At 41.1% G+C, this 21,068-nt stretch overlaps 2 protein-coding genes across 5 annotated transcripts; both read left to right on the top strand.

Annotated features, from left to right (window-relative positions):
- Positions 1-3,404: 3,404 nt before the first annotated feature.
- mier3b (mesoderm induction early response 1, family member 3 b) lies at positions 3,405-16,091 on the top strand. 4 transcript variants are annotated; one of them, XM_023803073.2, is made up of 13 exons: positions 3,405-3,466; positions 4,255-4,279; positions 4,564-4,706; positions 4,949-5,083; positions 5,542-5,665; positions 6,011-6,084; positions 6,187-6,259; positions 6,411-6,559; positions 8,417-8,498; positions 8,594-8,685; positions 8,772-8,899; positions 10,371-10,516; positions 11,166-16,091. In XM_023803073.2, the coding sequence occupies exons 1-13, from the start codon at positions 3,458-3,460 to the stop codon at positions 11,606-11,608; spliced, it is 1,623 nt and encodes a 540-aa protein (XP_023658841.2). In that variant the 5' UTR covers positions 3,405-3,457; the 3' UTR covers positions 11,609-16,091. The 4 variants fall into 4 exon arrangements, with proteins under 4 accessions (XP_023658841.2, XP_023658842.2, XP_023658843.2 ...); XM_023803074.2 differs by lacking the exon at positions 3,405-3,466 and adding an exon at positions 3,489-3,563; XM_023803075.2 differs by lacking the exon at positions 3,405-3,466 and adding an exon at positions 3,538-3,558.
- Positions 16,092-18,011: 1,920 nt separating this feature from the next.
- On the top strand, positions 18,012-20,994 carry pdxp (pyridoxal (pyridoxine, vitamin B6) phosphatase). Its single transcript, XM_023803106.2, has 2 exons — positions 18,012-18,906; positions 19,331-20,994. Exons 1-2 carry the CDS (start codon positions 18,312-18,314, stop codon positions 19,660-19,662), a joined length of 927 nt encoding a protein of 308 aa, XP_023658874.1. The 5' UTR covers positions 18,012-18,311; the 3' UTR covers positions 19,663-20,994.
- The last annotated feature ends 74 nt before the right edge of the window (positions 20,995-21,068 follow it).

Genomic DNA, 21,068 nt, shown 5'->3' with positions numbered 1-21,068 from the left:
CTCGATGTAACTGAAAAACATGGAAAAAAGGAGTGGAAGTTGAATATATAATAGAAATAGTCATCATGCTGCCTCAGGATTCATTCCTTACTCACCTTCTCCATTTCGCATGAGGAATGATAACAGGATCATATTAATACCTGACAGATATCCGTTATTTACGTAACCTATAATATCATACAAATTTAACATTTATTTGTGTAAAAATTCTAAAATTCACAATAAAACATTTACATTTTAAGTACAAAATAACACAAAATAAGTATGAACTAAGAACAAAATAACAGATGCTGTTCAATTTAAAAATCTGTTATGAGTCTAACGCAGAACATTCTACAGTCATCTCACGCCCCCTTGTGGTTTCAAAATTTTTTCAAATTTGATCTCACAACAATAATCTTTTAATTTGTGCATTTACAAATGGAGGTATTTTCTGTTTTTCTCTACATAAGTACTTTTCTACTTATTCAAGGTTTTGCTTCTTTTCAAATCTAAACTCACCTGATACTGAAAAAATCTATAAGTAAAATTACAAACCACCACAGAGTAGCTAAATGCATTTAGAATTAGGTGATCAGTGGTCATTGCTGACACACCACAACAGTGAAATGTGTCCCTGCATTTAACCCATATGTGACTTTGGGATATAGCAGGGGGCAGTTAATTCAGCACCCAGGGAACAGTGCTTGGGGGTGGTACCTTGCTCAGAGTATCTCAGTGGTGCCTTGCTGGTCAGGGATTCAAACATGCAATCTTTCAATTACAAATGCGCTTCCATAACCATTAAGCCATCACTGCCCCTCAGGTACTGGGTATTATTCCACACAGTAACACTGGTGAATAAATTTTTGGTGTTTCCACTAGACAGCCTCAACCAAATTATGTATTTATTTGTTAATTTCCATGGTTTCCCCTAATCTAAGATTATACATAGAGTATTGCATATCTTTCTCAAATTTTCCATATCTTACATTTACATTCTTAAACGTTGAGTAGACAGATACTCAAGTGATGCAGTAAACAGCACAAGAATAAGGATATTACTGGTCCTACCATACCATTCTGCAAGTACAGAGGTTGTGCAGATGACATTTAATATCCTCCAGGAAGATCTAGCAATTTTAGGGCTGCTGCACCGATTCTTTACACACATATGCAGATGTATAGTATGATCCAAATCGATATATGAAAACTAAGGTTGTGGGGAATCCACAAATGTATCAAGTGAAATATTAAAGAATTCATTCATGAATCTTTACAAAAGTTGTTTATTTCATGTCTTGCAGCCGCAACCCACTCTAGCTTAGCAAAGCTGAGAGGTGGCTTGTGCTCAGCCTTCATAACATTAGGAGAGGGGACTTTTCTTTTCATACAGATGAACATTTTAATGCCAATGGACACATTCTTGATGGCATTCCCAGAAACACTCCGTCAACAGAAAAGAAAAACTGACCTCATCTTCAGGCTTGGTACCTAAAAATCGAAATAAATTACTATTATGTATAAATACGTGAATTAAATCACTCACGGCCAGATGATAAACATCAAAATGAATCTGGATGAAACGGCAGCACATTATGAATCTTCTTGGAATTGGGATGGGATTCTGAGAACACAGCCTGATATCCAATAAAAAATAACAGTGGTATGTAATTGGTTAGGCTTTGTAATAATCAATTTAGGACTTTGTGAGGGATATATACAGTATGTGCAGGAGGCTGCAGTAAAAGCAGTGCTGACAAGATTCCTGTAACGCACCAATGGAAGAATTCTGTGGGGCTACAGATGTTGCAGGACACTGATACAGAGTGGTAGCAGGAGGAAATATCATGAGCACAGTGGGACGATCAGAGCCTCCTCACCATGCATGAGGCTCCTATGCACACCTCCTTTGCAGAGGTGGGTCAGAGGAAGAGAGAGCAGTTTTAGAGGTAAAATATAACTGCAACAGTTGCTTAAGCAGTGGACAGATCTTGGAGGATGGTGAAGATCTGGGGAGTGGTGTGAGTTCATTTTAGTTTGTGGTGCCTGATCACGTTGGTAGGAGGCCCAGGTGGGCTGCTCAGTGGAGAACAGGCGCGGAAAATAAAAATGAGAGTTGCTGAGCTGAGAGGACAAAAAAAAAAAAAAATCACAATTTTGGAATGTGCACACTGTGCACTACTTTGTATCTAAAGTGTATTAACTTAGGAATGCATTGCTTAAAAAAGTGTTCTGAACATCACACATTTTAGAGATGGAAGAAATCCTTCATACTTTGTGAAAAAATGCCACTATTTACATCATAGACGTAGAGCTCATTATTCTAAAGCTTAAAACCTCAAGAATAGTATAATTTCTACCTATTTGAACAACTACAATCACTATTATGACAACCTTAGTTACACCCATCCATTTTCCAATCACTTACCCAGTACAGGGTCACGGGGGACCGGGAGCCTATCCCAGACAACACAGAAACACCCTAGATAGGGCACCAGACCAAAACAGGACACTCACATATACACAAAAGACAAATCATGCATGGAATTCATCTAATGATGAAGGATTTCTTTTCTTGGAATAAATTTATGTTAATGAAAGGCTGGATTTTTCTGAATTTTTCAGTGTGACATGAAGCTGCTTCACCAAAAGGTGGATTTTTTTCTAAGCCTTTTTACAAATCTTTACAAGGGGTGCCAATAATTGTGGAGGGCACTGTAATTGCATAAGGAAACCCGCAGATCAACAGGGGATCTCCACAAATGGACAGCAGGAGCAGGACTCAAACCCCTGTCACTGGAGGTGTGTAGCAATGCTGTCCACCAAGCCACGCTGCCAGCCAACATATAGCATTGCTACTGCACATACCACTATATGCTAGTGCTTCATCTACTACTAATAGTACTGCATTTAATGTAGTACAACACTGCAATTGCATTGCTATTAGTAGCATCAGTTGCAGTAAAAAAATGCATTGCTGAAAATAACTGCTACTATTGTATTCTAATCGTTTGAGGTATGTGTTCAGTAACTACGACTTCTGTAATTACCATTACTTTTTAAAAGGCAGCTTCCCCCTTTTTCCCCTAACATTGCTTTTTGGTTTAATATTTTTTCCCAAGAACAATAATACGGATGTCAGTCTCCTTTCAGAGATGACATTAGTAGAAAAATCTTCGTTAAAATACGACGGATGTGGTTTTGACTTAATTACAGAATTGCATGTTAAAAATACAAAAATTAGTAACCCGATTCTATTGTGCTGCAAGCATATGAAGGGACATGAAATGGGGTAATTAAAGGTAAGCGGACAGTAACTTTTGAGCGCCACTTCAGAGATTCTGCCCAGTCCGGCGACTTTCCCGAGCAGCAGTTTGAAAGTTACGGCGAAAGACGTAATCGCGGCCTCCGATTGGCCGGCCGAGCTGATCCGGGTACCGGGCGCGAGCCAGTTTATTAGCCTAAAGGTACCAATATGGCGGAGGTAAGAAGGAAAATAGGGAAGAAGCATCAGATTTTAAACGTCTGATTTTTAGCCCCGTGGCCGACATTCTCCGCTTATATCCATTCGATTGTGTTAAGTAAGGTTTATTTTGGCGATGCATCGGTTTCTGGGGGTAAATCGGCCCGACTAGGCATATGAAAATGTTTGAATGTGAAGCGGGATCCTACGGGACTAGGCCCCTGCGTTCCAGTCTAACGCAGACTGTAAGAATGTTTCGTAAACCGAGCGGCGGTGAAACGACTAGCTAGCTCACTAAATATACGCGTTTCTTTGGCCGATCGGGCGATGCATTTTCTCCGATACATAACTTTCGAAGGTGGTTTTTAAATACACCAGTGAGATTGCGATGTAGTTGATGAGAATCTTTTTTTTTCCTCGGGCTTTGGTTTATTAGATTAATTGCGAAGCGCAGTGACAGTAAGGCTGGCCGGTTAAGGCGAAAAAATATATGTATATGTTTTGCATCGCTAATTATTTTATGATGGTGAATTAAAGTGCAATTATGCTTTTGTTTCGTTCCTGTCGAGGAGCGATGCACAAGGCTGTGTAGAAAAGACTCCCAGGTAGCGGAAAAACGGGACGCAGACGTGCATTTATTTATTTATTATTCCTGCTACTGATGGATTGACAGCGCTGCCTGATACCTGCGTTTTCTTACTTGTATTTCAATAGCTGTATTATCGAAAATGTCCCCGAGTGAAGTAGCAGGATGGACGTTGCTGCAAATGTTTTTCATACTAATGTTTGCCTTTTATTTCGCTTTGTAGGCTTCCTTTGGAAGTTCAAGCCCAGGTGAGTTTCATTTTGCCTTCCCGTTAAATTTGGAGATAGTTTCCTGGTATAATCCGTTGATGCATTTCCATTAATCTCTGTGAAATCGTAAAAAAATCTTCTTATTAGTTTGACTTAAAATGAGTTTAAATAAAATATCAACTAACCTAGTTGGATGACTGTTATAGGCGTATGCCAGATAGGAGGGGCACGATTATCCGGGCTGACGTGAAGTGATATAAATTGATGATGTCTGGTGGTAACTTGTATTGACTTTAATAATGTGGGTGTTTATGTTGCTTCAGGCTCTTTGTCTTCGGAAGACCATGATTTTGATCCAACGGCAGAAATGTTGGTCCACGATTTCGACGACGAGCGTACTTTAGAGGAGGAGGAGTTGCAGGATGGAGAGAGGAATTTTCGAGCAGAGTTGGCGGATTTGGAGAAGGTATTGTGTTTTTTTTTTTTTTTTAATCTTTTGTCGGTTTTTTTTTTATATATATAACGTGGAGTACTGATTAAAAGTCATTTTGTTTTAAGTTTCTCAACTCCCTTTTTGATTTTTCTGTGAGATACATTATTACCTGTATGAGTTTCAATGCCTGTTAGGTCTTTTTGTATTATTAAAATTTTTAGTTAGAGACTCTTGGTTGTTATTTTTATTTTTACAAATTCCTGTTGTCTTACTAGGAGGGCAGCATGCCCTTGGAGGAGCTGCTGGCCATTTACCGTTATGAGGCATCAGTCAGCACGGCTGCGGGTTCGAGCATGGACAGCTCCTCTGGTGAACTGACAGATGAGCTGCCTGATATGACATTAGACAAGGTGAGGGCCATGCTGCCACTGTGTTTCTGAACCAAGAGCTTTCATTGTAGTCACACTGAAAAAACTGCTGTCTTTTAAAAGAGAATGTCAGAGGTGTTTCCAGTAAAATTATCGTAAACAGAATAGCTGAAAATTGCCTAATTTTAAATAAGGTGGCTGGTACAGGTTCATGACTACACTGATCAGAGTCTTTATGTTCAGTTCTTGGTTGACTCCTCTATCTCTGTCAACACTAGACGTGCATTGGCCAATGATTGATATGACTGGGCTTCCATTGGGACAACAGCCACTTTGTATAATTTCTTCCTAATTGAGTTAATAGCATTACTCAGTCATTCACATTAACTGCTGTGTGTGTTGAATCTGGTGTTTTTTTCTCCTTTATTATAATATTTTAAACTTTTTGTACTTTTACTTATGCGTCGAAGTGTTACAGTTATTGTTTTACTCCTCAACAGGAGGAGATTGCAAAAGACCTCCTTTCAGGGGACTATGAAGAAGAGACTCAGTCATCAGCTGATGATCTCACCCCATCAGTAACATCCCATGAGGCGACAGATTTCTTCCCAAGGAGCCTCAGATGTAAGACCTGTCAGATTTTCGTGGCTGGGTGCACGAACCGTAATAATCACGTGTGGTCTGGCTATGATGGAACTAAATTTTTAGTAGCATGTGTAAATGTTATTTTTTTTGTATTCTCCACCATGTGTGCCACCATCTAATTTTGTGTCGTTTAGCACAGGTGAGGCGATCATTCTCAGTATGAAATCAAAACAGTTCTTAATCTTTGCAGAAAGGGCTTCAGCGTCCTTTACATGCTTCCCCAGTGCTGATTGTTTACTTGAGTTGGAAAGGGTTCATATAGCCCATTTGCCTTGTATAGTATAGTATTTCATTATGAAATGTCATTTAATATGTTGTCTTCAGCTAACACCATTTACGATGGGGACAAAGAATCAGAAGGAGAGGAGGATGGTACGAGTCCAGAAGACTCGAAAAAGGCAAGTCTTACAGTATAATCCCGCTGTCATTGAGTGAAAACCTGCAGTCAGACGTGTAATAGTTTTATTGATTTCCTTATTTGTTTTGCCCTGATTTTGAAGGAGATAATGGTTGGATCTCAGTACCAGGCTGAGGTGCCGTCACGCCTCTGCAGTTATGATGAAGATGAGAAAGGTTGGTCCCTCCCCTTGGCTTTAATTTATTGCCAGTTGTGTACAAAGGGGGAAAGATCATCATAGCACATTAATGGCATGAAAGATGTTACATAAAAAGGAAGCTGGACCCAGGTAAAGAGTTTACTTTGGTGCCGTTTGCCCCACTGCAGCGTACGAGTGCGAGGACCAGTTACTGTGGAGTCCGGGAGTTTTGCCGGAGAGCAGAGTTCGAGATTTTCTGCGCGAAGCAGGCTGTCGGGTAACGGATGGAAAGACTGGAGCTGTCGGAGAAGGGGTCTGCATTCGAGACAATGAGCAGGTAGAGCAGGAGACCTTGGCTGAGTGTGACATTGTGCTTGGGCCGTCTCTGATATCTTGCATTTCACAAAAAAAGCCAGAACGGATTTCTTATGTGTTTTGAAGTACAGTCAGTTTGCTGACTGTCTCCACAAAATTGTTGTAATGCGATTGATTCATTAGTATCCGAGTCCAATACAACCGGCAGTCGTGTTTGTACTTGCACAATTTTCAGTCAGAGAGAAAAATACTATGTGAATACTATGCGATTCATGAACAAATTGTTTTTTTAGTGAATCAGTCAAACTGGTTTTCAATTCTAAATCTTTTTTTGTACATCTGCGCATTGCACAGGTCAGTCTTAGATTCTAAATATCTAAAACAATATTTGATAAGTTATCATATAAAAACACCCAGCAACCTAATGTAGACTGTCTGTAGCCATCTTGCCTTCAGTGCCCCTCCGCATACCGTAATCTATTGTATTTGCGCTGCGTCCATGCCCGGCTGCATGGTGCCCCTCTGCATACCGTAGTCTATTGTATTTGCGCTGTGTGCATGCCCAGCCACATGATGCCCCTCCGCATACCGTAGTCTATTGTATTTGCGCTGCGTCCATGCCCGGCTGCATGGTGCCCCTCTGCATACCGTAATCTATTGTATTTGCGCTGCGTCCATGCCCGGCTGCATGGTGCCCCTCTGCATACCGTAATCTATTGTATTTGTGCTGTGTGCATGCCCGGCTGCATGGTGCCCCTCCGCATATCGTAATCTGTTGTATTTCCGCTGCGTCCATGCCCGGCTGCATGGTGCCCCTCTGCATACCGTAATCTATTGTATTTGTGCTGTGTGCATGCCCGGCTGCATGGTGCCCCTCCGCATATCGTAATCTATTGCATTTGTGCTGTGTGTATGCCCGGCCACATGGTGCCCCTCCGCATACCATAATCTATTGCATTTGCGCTGTGTGCATGCCCGGCTGCATGGTGCCCCTCTGCATACCGTAATCTATTGCATTTGTGCTGTGTGTATGCCCGGCCACATGGTGCCCCTCTGCATACCATAATCTATTGCGTTTGCGCTGAATCCATGCCCGGCCGCATGGTGGCTGCGGCTAACTATGCCCGAATCTGAGCAATTCACAAGTTCAGAGAGCTCAGCACGTTCGGTTGAAGCACTAAGCAATTCTTGTGAAACTCTTAAGACCCATAGAAGATGTTTATGACATTTATTAATGTGCTATTTCTTATTTAAAATGCATGTAATTACATTATTGGCCTCTGGTATCACTGCTTGTATTTGATTCATTTTGTTTGACATAAGCTATTTCTGGAGTGGCATTCCTGTAAATCTATTTTTCCCCACAGGATATGTGTATTTTAGTACGTGATGGTACTGAACGTGAGGTTTTCAGGAACACGTTACTCTCATTGTAGCAGGACTGATTTGAAATATTTAAAGTATTGGTTGTGGCACGAACAAAGTGATAGAACGATTAAAACTGACTGAATCCAAACAAGGCATTAGATAATGTAACTCTTATGGACTTCCTCTTCTAACCAAGTGGTTGTAGTATTAGATCTAGACTAGGCCTGGGCTATTATTTTCTATGGAGGGGCAAATCTGAGCTTCACCATGTCAGCATTGGGCATTTTTTTCCCTGATCTTTATTTGTTAGGTCTTCCTTTGCTTATTATTGAATGACAACGTTTTGGGCAAAAAACTGCTTATCTCTCCGTAGACTTGAACATAAAACATTGACTTTTTTTAATGATTAGTAAAATAGCTCTGCAGGTCAGCTTTTGCCCAGGTGTCATGTAGGCTTGCTGTAATAATGATAAGAATTGTTAAAGTAACTCGATACTTTGCTTTAATTCAGGCATTGTATGAGCTTTTGAAGTGCGACTACAATACCCACGAAGCACTTAAACGGCACCGAAACAATGCGAAACCTTCAAAGGGTGAGTGAGACCTCATGAGGGAACCAAACCCAAAACAATACTTCTCACGGTGGTGGAGGAATATGATCTTTTTTTTTTTTTCGTCGTTGTTTTAGATGGACTACCATGGTCTGAAGAAGAATGCAGAAACTTTGAACATGCTCTTCAGATATATGATAAGAACTTTCACCTCATACAGAAACACAAGGTAAACCATCTGTCTTGTTTAACTGCGGGGATGTTGCGTCATATGGACAAATCGTTTATTTTTCATTGCATGTCTTTATTTTTAAGGTGAAAACAAGGACAGTGGCTGAATGTGTAGCGTTCTACTACATATGGAAGAAGTCTGAACGCTTTGACTACTTTGTACAACAGAACCGATTTGGGAAGAAAAAGTACAGCAGCTATCCAGGAGTAACGTAAGTGACTCTCTTCTGTAACCTCATTTAACACAAATGGTCAGTGATCATCAGGCCTGTAATTTTATCCAAGCTCTCTGGTTTTACTAGGTTTGCTCCATATCAGTCAGAACCGTATGTTTTTGGACTGAACTCATCAGAGAATCTCATACCTCTGGTCATGGTTTTGGAGCTAGACAAATGGATTCTCTGCTGAAGTTGCCTGGCAGTCCTGTGATGGAACTTTCTAGAAAGTAGGGGTGTAAAGATGCATCGTGATGTATCGATTAAGGTGGCAATTCAATGCATCCATCTTTAACGTCAGAATCGATTTTTGGACGTAAAGATACTCCTATATCAGGGTTGTACGCTCTAGCGTTAATGTTGCAGGTAGCACTGCCCACGCGGGAATTTCCTAAATGTAGGTGGGTTAAGGCTCATTAATATTCATAAAGGAAGCACCACGTGAAGATCTGTTTACTATGGTGGTGACATTTGCATTATGGTGTTTTTGGCTTTTGGGAAATTCACCACTGTTGTATTGAAGAATGCTCACATTTAATAGGTAAGGTAATCTTTGCACTATGATGCCTTTGGAAAACGCCTGTTTCGTAGTGCGATAAAGTGAGGAGGCAGTGGTCAAGATCCTGAGGTAGGTAGCTAGTTAATTAAAAAGTATTGTTAGCCTTGGAAATGCATGTACGTTAAGATATCACCATTGGTTTGATGTGCCAATCTTGGTCGCTATTGCCAGCTGACTTCTAAACCTTAACCAGGATTCAAAGTTAGCAGCATCAGAGCTAAAGGAACAACCACCAAAATAATGGAGATGATTTTATTGAATGATCAGCCATTTTTCGTAGTGGAGACTGAGGAATTTCGTCGGCTCGTTCTCCATTTAGAAAAAGCCTTAAAGTATTGACCCGCGACCTGGTTATAATCCATTATTAAATCTGACTGGCAGATTTGATCTTTCGTTTTCCTCAGTATTAAAAAAAACTATGTATCATCGTTCTACTAATCTGCCCCTTTTTTTTTTTCCTTCTCTTGTCAATACAGTTCAGTAGTTGGCCTTTTGACATTTTATACTGGCTTGTTCTCTCTTTGATAATAACATTCTTCCATTTTCTATACCTGCTTGTCCTGTTCAGAGTCGCATGGGTCCATAGCAAAATTTATGTTGTAAGATTCTGCTTTTGTATATGGTTAATAGTTTGCAGTTAAGTTTTCATGGTAATATTTGTGAATTCTTTTTCAGTGAAGTTAAAGCTTTGAATTTAGGTTATTATAATAATTGATTAATTGGATTGAATCGTGATAGAAATGAAAGGTTTCCAATGCATGAAATTGTTCCTTCAATTATTGTAATCAAATCGCCTGGGAATCAGCTATTTATACCCCTATAGACAGACTTTCTGCAAGTCTGCCCCCGATGAAGCATCTTTGGTGTTGATGGCTGATCGGCTTCCTTTTCTGTACTGTGGCCCTGTAGTGACCTGATGGACCGACTGGTTGACGAGGCAGAGGGCCTGGCCATGGACAGCTCTCCCTCCGTGTGTGCTGGTGGTGGACGCTTGGAGCCTCCAACGGAGCAGCAGCTTAGCCTCCTCAATTCCATCACTGCTAGTGACCTCACAGGTATGCTGACCTCACAGGTATGCTGACCTCACAGGTATGCTGACCTCACAGGTATGCTGCCTTTACACTTTGGGCTCAAACAACCACATTTCAGTGCTCTAGTGTGGCCAAAGTAAGTGTCTTATGGTCTTTTATTTGTATTTGTAACCTAGGAAAATCAATTTGGAAGAATTTGGATTTGTTGCCAACTTCTACCCTTTTAACAACATACACGATATGAATTGATTTGCTAAAATAGTTCTATAATTAAAAAAAATAAAAATTAAAAAAATGAAAGTTTCTTCTAATAAATGTCAAGCCAAAAGATAGCAATTGAAAGGCTGTTGACCCCCCGGCTGTGACGTAGCTGATTCTCTCGTTTAGAATGTAGTGGATGTCGCATTTATTTCAATTGCCTTGTGGCCCCATGTGATAGTTGTGTGATAAGCTGTGTAGTGAGCCTACGCAGTGAGCCTACGCAGAGAGGCACATTAATAAATGGCTGGCTATCATCTGGAATACAGTAAACCGCATCCATAATGAATGACAGGATTATAAGTCCAGTGTTCTGTAAGGAGCTATGCCGCCAATGGCATCTATAATGGATAACGCTTGAAAGCATTGCCTCTGTGAGCGATCGGTGCTGACCGTGACCATTTCTGTCCATCAGCACTGACCAACAGTGTGGCGACTGTGTGTAACCCTGCGGACGGGGCCTGCCTGGAGTCCTTCAGCTTCCCCCCTCTGGAAAACCTCCACCGCAGCAGCCTGGGCCACAGTGAGCCCTTGGGTTTCGGCGCCAACGGCGACGCAGAGTGCCTGAACATGCTGGACACTGGCTTCTACCACTCCGAGCTCGGCCCGCTCAACGTGTGCGGCAAAGACTGCGAGCGGCCCTCCAAAAGGCTGAAGATGGGTCTCGCGGAACCCCTGGTGGGCGAGGTGTCGGTGGGAGAGCTGGGCGTCGGCTTTGAGGGCCGCACGCACCGCATCACCAGTGCCAAGATGGCCGTTTCCGTCACAGACTTCGGGGGCCTGTCCTCCGGCGACACCAATGGCTTCATTAGTCCGCACTCACTGCACACACAGCCTGCGGCCCTGCAGTCAGAGTAGGGGGCCTCATGCCGGACCAACCTCCTGTTTGACGGAGCCTCCGTCAAATGTGTATATATTCTCATTCACTGGAATTTTTTTTATTATATATAAATATATATAAATATATTTGTGTTTTCTTTTCCTTTTTTTTACTATGACATCAGTGATGTCTTTTATCGTATAGAACTAAAATCTTGATTTCTCAAGAGTTGAAATAGCCATTTATTTTCATTTGTTTTTCCTTCATTTGTTTTTCCAGTCCTCAATTTGGAAGTACCATATCTCTGTCCATATACTTTGGGACCTGAATGCAGGGTTTGTGCATGTATGTCCTCTTTCTGGTTCAGACAAGCCTTTAAGTACCTTACTGTCGTCCAGTTAACAAATGGCAAGGATCTCCAGATTGACTGCCAGAAACAGCTTTTCATGTTGGGTTTTTTTTCTTTTTGTTTTGTTTTTTGGTACTTTGGAATATCAGTACTTGGCGGTACCAAGAATGGCCAGGCCCCTTCAACGCAGTGCCCACTGCATGCTGCTCTGGCCTCACTCCCCAAAACGGCACGCATTTAGTGCAAGAACTTTCTGCAAATTGAGAAGCACTTCTGTTTATTAGTCTGGGAGTTAGTTTTTGTTGTTGTTCTTTTTCTTCCCTTCGGTCTCCTGAGTGGACTACAGAAAGAAAAGGCTACAGGTTCCAAGGGATTTGAATCTGGCGACTCCACGCCACAGTGGACATTTACCTCACTGCCAGATCCTGTTTGAGTTGGCTGTAAATTAGACATTTTGATTTCCACACACACACAAACACACACACACACACACACACATATATATAAATCTCTGACACAATTTGTTTTAAATGAGGCGGAATGGGGAAAAATCAACTATCTGGTCGACTTGCATCTTTTTTTTTTCTTGATCAAAGAGAATAACATTGTTCTGTTTGTCTTACACCTGGTTCTGTTGTTCCTCAGAGCAAAAGTGCCAAACCTCTCCTTAGGGAAACCCTAGTCATTCCACATGTGTGTATGGGTGGCCTGATTTATCATCTCCATGCCTGCGATTAGTTATAGATACAGCTACCATGTGGGATGGCCAGAGGGCACTCAAGGACAGCTGGGCAGCACTGCGTTAGGAGCTGAAATACAGTGTGTCATAGCTGTAGTAGTCGTGAACGGGAGCTGGATCGTATTGGTGAATCTTGCCTTTTATCCCCTAAGTTAGGTTGTCTTTTGGGAAGTGGAAGGTTGCCCACAATAGCAACATTTAATCTCTTTGTATCCCACTGCCCTGGTCAGTCTGTCAGGCTGTGATTGCAGATACACCACTTTGCCTCCTTGTTGCACACGGTACCGAAGGAGCGTCTATACGACGGCCTCAGTGCCTATTCATTGTGAAGCCTGCCCCCCCACCACCCGTGGTTCACGTTTGACTTGTATGGGGGGGGAGACCTTAAGGAGCCTCTATTGGCACATGTCACTCTGAGGAAAGGCAAACCAGCGATGTGTGAGAACAGCTCACTCCAAGCGTGTAATTCAGTCACTCTATTTATTGCTGGTTATGGTATTTTGACGCATTTTCTTGATGGCTGAAACTCTTTGAGACTTTTTATTTTGAGAGGGCGGGGAGAAAAATCAAAGGTTTTGCTGTATGAAAATGTGTGGTTTAGAGGTAGTCAAAAGGCGGATATTTATTTATTGCAGAGTATTATGGGCTGCACCACGGTCCCCACAGCTTTAGCCTTAGTGTTCTGTGTTCAAATTGCTCCCCCCCGGCAACTGTACAGTGAAACATTGCTAAAAATATTGGCACATTTTAACTTCTAGTTTGTGATGTATAAGAATATTTTTACTGACTTTAGTGCTGTTTATGTAAGTTGATCAGTGCATGTACATCCTTGGTTTAGTAAGCTTGTTATGGTGAATTGTTGGGGGGGAGATACTTAATGTTAATAGTACAACTTCACAGAAAAGCCTAAGTACACACTTTGGAAGGTGGGTCTTGCTTGCCAGCATCTCCCTTCCGTCACGCTATCCAAATTACTGTCTTATTTATTTGTCATTACTTGTCAGGGATTCCCATTCATTCCAGTTGAAGGCTGTTGGATTGTGAGGTTTTGAGTTCTGTCACTGTCTTCAGTTTGCAAACCAACAGGTTACTTAGGAATCATTACCAGTTATATGAATGCAGTATGAGTGTTAATTTATCTATGCATTTTGAGGTTGACTGTAGGGTTGGAGCAGCCCTTTCAGGGGTATTTGAATTCTGAATGTTGGACAATGGAGTGGATAGACATAGAATTACTGAAATGGTGAAAAATTTTCTTTGATTTTCTTAACTAAAAGGTTCAATAGACTTGCCAGTGTGGAAGAATGTCTAATATTTTGGTGTTCACTGCCATCTTTTCATTTGTTAATGTCACCTGTTCTGGTTGACCGCCCCCCCTTGAAGAGAAAATATATGTAGTCATTTCCCCTTAATGGTGCCATTCTAGTAATTCTATTTCTATGGTGGAGTATTTGAGACCAATGCATTGCTCACCATAACAAAGGTTCTATTGCAGAATGGGTCACTAAGTTACTAATGTACATAATCACTGGGTAGTCTTTTGAAAAGTTGAGTATTTGACCTCGTGAATTTGTGTTGAGACAAAGATTTCTTTTAATTCCCTGTTAAGGCAATAATTTGTAAATATGTACAGTGGTTGTTTTGTTTGACTTGGATTTTTCTTTTTCCCCATTTTCGTTTAATTTGCGTCAGAGGACAGCTTACCCATGCATGCTGTGATTGTTCACTAAGATGCACCACTAAAAACAGCTTTACCTTCAACGTATTAAGCTATTCTTCTGCACTGTTTTTTTTTTTTCTTTTTTTTTTTTTTCTTTCTTTTGAACGCTTTGCAATCATTGTAAATCTCCCCCGCCCCCCCCCCCCCCCCCCTTTGTGCAGTAGCTGTCTGCTAAAAAGGCATTGCGGATGCGCTGTGCTATAGAGTAATAGGTTGTATAAAGTGCCGATGAGAACGTTTCCCACTGTCCACTGAAACAAGTGATCTCCCACACTATACACGTTGGTGGTCTGCGTCATGTTCCTTTAAGGGGTCACCGGGTTCTGACATCTGGATCCCACAAGCAGAGCTGGGAGGCTGCTTATGCCTTTTTTCACATGCTTCTGGAAGCCTTTTGGCATGACCAGGGCTGGGATTTGGTCCTTTCTTGCAGTAAGGCCTTTATTCCAAGTGACTGCGCACCCAGTTTTTGCAAAAACTGACACGAAAACACTTCCATATGTCTGTGTACTCTGCAGGTTCTTCTGCGAAATGTGAAGGCTGACTTTCTCTCGTGCTGCAAATTGAAATAGAATGGCTGGGTTTTGATCCATGCAACACTGAAGTACTGTACTTAGTATTAGGTTGCACCAGTGTGCCCCACTCTTACTGTTGTTATATTCCAACACTATAAAACAGTGCATATTCAGCAAAAGGTGCAGATTTGGTGTGTTTTACATTAGGACAGCTGATTGATCAAGTTGTGGTCTCGCTGCCCTGCTTCCACTGAGCCCGTTAGCCAGGGGTAGCTGGAGTGGCCACAGGTCAAGGCGCTGCATTTTCTGTACAGGACAGAAACGTTAATTCCACATTTTGTGTTTGAATCGGACATCTGTTGTCTACCAACTCTGGGTGCTAAATTTGCTGTATTTGTTTAATAAGACTGATGGAAATGGCAACAAAGGAAATTGACTTCTGACATAATTAGAAGCCAGAATGACTGCTTGTTTAGTGCCTGGTGTTTGTTGCGGTACTTTTGCTTTTCCTGGAATCCCCCCTTTTTTTTCTTCCCGTTTCCCTTCCCAACATTAAATTTACTTGGTTGTACCTTAGTACCAGTTGTTGGCAGATACAGTGTACAGTTTGGTCACTTAGGTTGTGCAATTATTTCTATTCGTCTTTTGCAAGGACTGATTGATCGCTAGCTTTAGCAAACATAGTGGTGCAGTGGTATTTATTTTATCCAAAGTTTGTACGGAATGGTTATAGATTAAAAAAAATTCAGAATGTAATCGTAATGGCATTTTACCTGTAGGGAAGTATGTGTCTATTTTAAACCCTCCACTAAAATCAGTCAAATGTGCTATTTTAAAGGAATATTTAGTACAAGATTTTTTTTTTTTTTTTCCTAAACACTATTTTTAATTTCTCTTATTTTAGAATTTAAAGAAGCAAATACAGTCAGTACAGTTATGAGCATTCTTGGTCTGAGTTCAGAACCACCTTTGTGAATTACACGAAACAAACACAAATATATATAAATATATAGAGAGCCAGAAATATAGACAATCGAAACTGCATTTAATATCTGAAATGTTCAAGACAAAATCTTTATTGTTTATAATATTGTACATAAACACTGAATTGTTTTGTTTTGTTGAGCATTATTTTGTATTTTCTGTTGTACTTTAATACCTTGTGTACAGATCCAGAAATAAAGCTCTGGAAATCTTATCCTCCATGTCTTTGTCATTCTTGACCAAAATGAGCAGTAACTCTCCAGATTTCAGTGAATTCCTTTGGCGTAAATGCTTTTTGATGTAAGACCAAACGTAAATACTACTGTATCCATTTGATTCTCACATTATGGATCCAGCCGGACTTGTCTTTTTATCATAAATAATCCTTGAAGTGTTCGGCACTGTAAGTTAATCCATAAAGCATAAATTCTAGTTGTAATTTATTTAATTTTTCCTGAATTACTGGTAAAATTCCCCATAGTATGAGTTTCCTTATTTTAAATTCAGAAATTGACTATTTGTACCTGCAGATCATTACATTTCCAGTGATAATGAAATTAGTTTAGCTGACTGGCTGCTAGTGATGAACAATTTTAGGCGGGTCAATAATCAATGTGTGTTTATTGTTTTGCTTAGGTAGGAAAAGTGATTAACAGACCAATACGTCTGGTGGCAGCAGTTTTGTGAGCGCTGAACAGATCAGTCATCCCTATCCCCACATTTGGTCAAGGGCTATGGGTAATGAGCATAATAATAATAGATTCTTTATTGATCTCCATGAGGAAATTCTCTGTATACCTACCCCAGCTTGCTCTCTGTAGGTGAAACCAAGCTGGCCATGAAGGGCAGCCACCCATAGCAGTGCCCAGGGAGCTGGGGGTTAAGAGCCTTGCTCAAGGATCCGCAGACGTGGTGAGGCTGGGCTCAGGCTGGGGACCTTCTGATTACAGGCACAGAGGCTTAGCCCACTGAGTCACACCTCCCCAAAAAAAGCACAAATTCACAGGTACAAGTGGCCAAAATAAGTTTTTTTTTTTTCATTTGACTGCTGGGATCATTGACCATGACAACTGAATTTGGAATAGAGTATGCTCCTTGAGACTAAAAGGAGTCAGCTGAGGTGGTCTGGGCTTCTCAAGGGTGCCACCTGTTTGGCTTCTTGGAGAACGCCTCTGGGCAGATGCCCTGGGCCACGTGCAGGACATGCTGGAGGAATGACATCTTCCAGCTGGCTTGGGGAAACCTGGAGATCTGCTCAGATGAGCTGGTCTGTGGCCATGGGAAGAGAGGATGGGTCAGACCAGCAGCATGCTGCCGCAGTGAAGTGGTGTGAAGATTGATGCATGCTATGCTACATCACATGCATGACCTGATGAACATTTTCAAAATATGGAACAATGATCTGTAGCATTCTTGCAATAATTATCAATTTTAAGAATATTGTGTAGAATTCATCCAATGGGAATCTGACATTCTGGGCGCTTTGAATGTCATTTGTTTGATGAACATTTTGTGTTGATCAAAAACGACTGAATTTTTAAAGGAGGAAAAAAAATGTAATACAATTAATAAACACCAGTTTGAAATGGTCATTTGCACTTAGTCAATTAGGAAGTTGTTTTAGAACATTTGATGGCAGTTTGATGTAGGTATCAAACACCCAAGTGACTGCCTTTCTTCTTCTCTCTTAAAGTGGATGGCACTCAAAAACCTACTGACCAGTTGTTTCCTTTAAATAAAACTCAAACTCATACAAATCAGGAAAAACAGAACACGCATCTATATGACTAACAAAAAATGAGATCTTATAAAAGAAGAAATGTATAGGAAATCTGATTTACTGTTTCAGTAGAAGATCATTATTGTCCACGTGTTTTGGAAATTAGTTCACATGCGAGACATTTCGCAGTGGAGAGATTCAGGTATGACTCACACTACACAATCATATACGATATTCCTCTAACTTCCTGCGTTTGTGCGATTTTGTTTTGTTTAGAAGCGGCCATTTCACAGCACGGAACGGCGCTCACCGACCGACGAAGCTGTTTAATTGCGATGCGCATTCTTACCTCGCTATTTCCATATTGAGATGAGACGGGATGATTTCATTGGATATATTTCGTAGGGGGCGTGGCGCGGGGTCGGGGCCGACTACTCGGAGGGGCAGGTTCTGCATGAAAGGCCGGAGGTGTTTCGTTGGTGTTGTGGCGATAGAAGATGGGGGGTCGCGTTGTTTTCCTCTGCTTCCTTTAATGCCACCCTGAACGTATTCCTATATAGTTTTTAGCATCTGAAGCAAAACGGAGCGAGTTAGCAGCTGGAAGCGCCATTTTTCTATTTTACAACTGGGTGACGTAATTGCCATTGGTTCACAAAGAAAGACAGGGTGAGCAGTGACAGCTGGCGAGGTGCTTATAATAACATAGCGATCGGAATGGCAGGAGCTGGCAGAGGTTGTCAGAAGATCAGGGGATCTCAAATACGAGACGTCCTAGACACAAAGCACAGTGTCCTTTTCGATTGCGATGGGGTCATTTGGAATGGCGAAAAGGCAGTGGCCGGGGCGACTGAGGTCGTGAGTTTATTGAAAAAGCAAGGGAAAAACGTATTTTTCGTGACCAACAATTGCACCAGGCCCAGGGAGAACTACGTGCAGAAGTTTTCCAGGCTGGGCTTCACAGACGTCGCGCAGGAAGAAATCTTCAGTTCGGCTTACTGCTCTGCTGTCTACCTGCGGGATGTAGCCAAAGTGCAAGGCAAAGTGTTTGTTATCGGGGGACATGGAGTGTACAAGGAGCTGCGAGAGGCTGGCGTGCCCTTCGTGGAAGGAGAGGCGGACGATCCGGGAATGACTATAGTCGACTGTCCATTAGACTCGGACATCAAGGCCGTCCTGGTTGGATATGATGACAAGCTGACTTTCCTAAAATTGGCCAAAGCTTGTTGCTATTTGCAGAACGACGATTGCCTCTTTTTGGCCACCGACCCTGACCCTTGGCATCCACTCCGGGAAGGGAGAGTCACACCAGGTATATTGCTCCGGACACCTGTGCGGTCAGCGCACCAGCCGTCATAAACTTTCGCACCTTCTCCTACCATTGCTTTTTCATTTGTTTTGATGAAAAATAATAGTAAGTTGACATACTTTAATGACCTGGTGTTCAAAGACGGTCTGATGTACAGTATATGGACACCTTATCAATGCTTCATGTGCTGTTTTATTCATTGTCATAGGCATATATACATTATATACTTATATACATCATCTTATACACTTGAGTACATTGAACTTTTTGTATTTTTTGCATTGCTTTAGCCAAGTCCTCAGATATAGGTATATTTTCTGCAAAGGAAACCTAAAAATATTAATTAAATAAAATTTTATCATAGACACAGTATCCCTTCTTGCAAAAAGCTGTTGAATTTGAATCTTGATGTTTTCTCCCGCAACAGGTTCTGGTAGCCTCACCGCCGCCCTGGAGACGGCAACCGGCCGCAAGGCCACAGTCATCGGAAAACCCAGCTGCTTCATGTTTGAGTGCATCGCCAGTCAGTTTGGGGTAGATCCCACCAACTCCCTCATGGTCGGCGACCGTCTGGAAACGGACATCCTGTTCGGGGCCAACTGTGGAATGGACACCATGCTAACCCTCACGGGCGTGTCCACATTGGAGGAGGCGCAAGCTTATAAAGATGACCAGGCTCCTGAGAAGAAAATCTATGTGCCTGACTATGTGGTGGACACCATTGCCGACTTCCTGCCTGTGATAGAGGATAACGAATGAAGTCTGAAGCTAACATTTTCCCGACACTTCATCCACCATTGTTGAAGGACATCTCAAGTAGACTCCCTGAACCATTGGTTGTTGAATGCCTGGCATGTTTAACTAAATGATCTCCCCGGAATCCATAACCTTAGGATACCTCTAATGTTAAAGTGAAGCCTCTTTATTCTAGTTCAGACCATGGAAACTGAAGTACTTCATGACTGTTGTTCTTAGAAAACAGAAAACAATTGTGTTTTTGCAGTCCAGTGCATATATGGAGATACTTTCTTTTATATACCTTCATCAGTAGTATGTTTTACAGGTACTCTGTAAAGAAACTTCTTAGGTTAGTAATATGTAAACGCTTGCTAAATTGTCAGTTTGATACATTCGCTGCTAAATGTTCTAAATCCTTAAGTGACGTCTGCTAATATAACCACCCAAAAAAGCAGTGATCTTGGATTGCCTGATAAATTTACAGACTTTAATATCCTTCAACACCATTTAAAAGTTTTTTTCCAAGGGGCGTAGTTGAAAGCTTTGTGGATTGCTTACTGCCCATAATGTTTTCATCAGCTGCTACTACTGTAACTCAACTATTTTTATTTCCTACAATTTAAAGTTGAAGTTTACAATTTTAAAAACCAATAATATTTTGTGTAGCCAATACAAAAGCTGGGATACAAGAGACAGGACAGAAAATGCTGCAAACTATGTTTGAGGTTTACAAAGCTGTAGACCCAGTTGTGGGTTAAGTGATTTATTCTTTAAAGTTAAGCATAAAAAAATATTTTTTTTAAACAAAGGACAACCACTGTGGAATATCCTTGCTTGCCAGAATGATAGTGGTATTACTGTATTTTTCTAAAAGCATCCTTGTGGTCGATTATTTGCAGACTTTTCATTCTTGAGCACACATTTTATGAAGGAAGTGTGATGTTTACAACCATTGAGCTCAGAAGCTTAGGTGTGGAAATCAGCATTTTAATGACAAAGTTGGTCTTGAAATGATTTATTGAATGACCAATACCGCACTTGTATTTATACATTTGAAAGCATTAAAACTGAGCTTATTGGAATGCTTTATGTAAGTCTGATAAGTATGAAAAACGGATATTTAATGTCAGCCTTTTCTAGCCGATACCTAATTGATTCTGTATTACGATACATGGTATTCATTTTAAGTTATTTTGAGAGATTTGACGCAGCTTTTTTCCATATTATTACATTCAGTTCACTGATACTATCCTATTAAATCCTATTAAAAATCATGGTAGTATCGTGAATTTTTCATCAGCAAAAATCTGGAATATTTGCCCGATTTCATTAAAATAAACTAAGTTAAATCCATATTCACCTTTGATTTAGTTTTTTTCTCTAGCAGTATGTGTGAAACAAAATCCTACCACATTCCACCATATGTG

Source organism: Paramormyrops kingsleyae, chromosome 2 (assembly GCF_048594095.1).
Source record: "Paramormyrops kingsleyae isolate MSU_618 chromosome 2, PKINGS_0.4, whole genome shotgun sequence".
NCBI lineage: Eukaryota > Metazoa > Chordata > Actinopteri > Osteoglossiformes > Mormyridae > Paramormyrops > Paramormyrops kingsleyae.
This window is presented reverse-complemented; position numbering and strand designations above follow the sequence as displayed.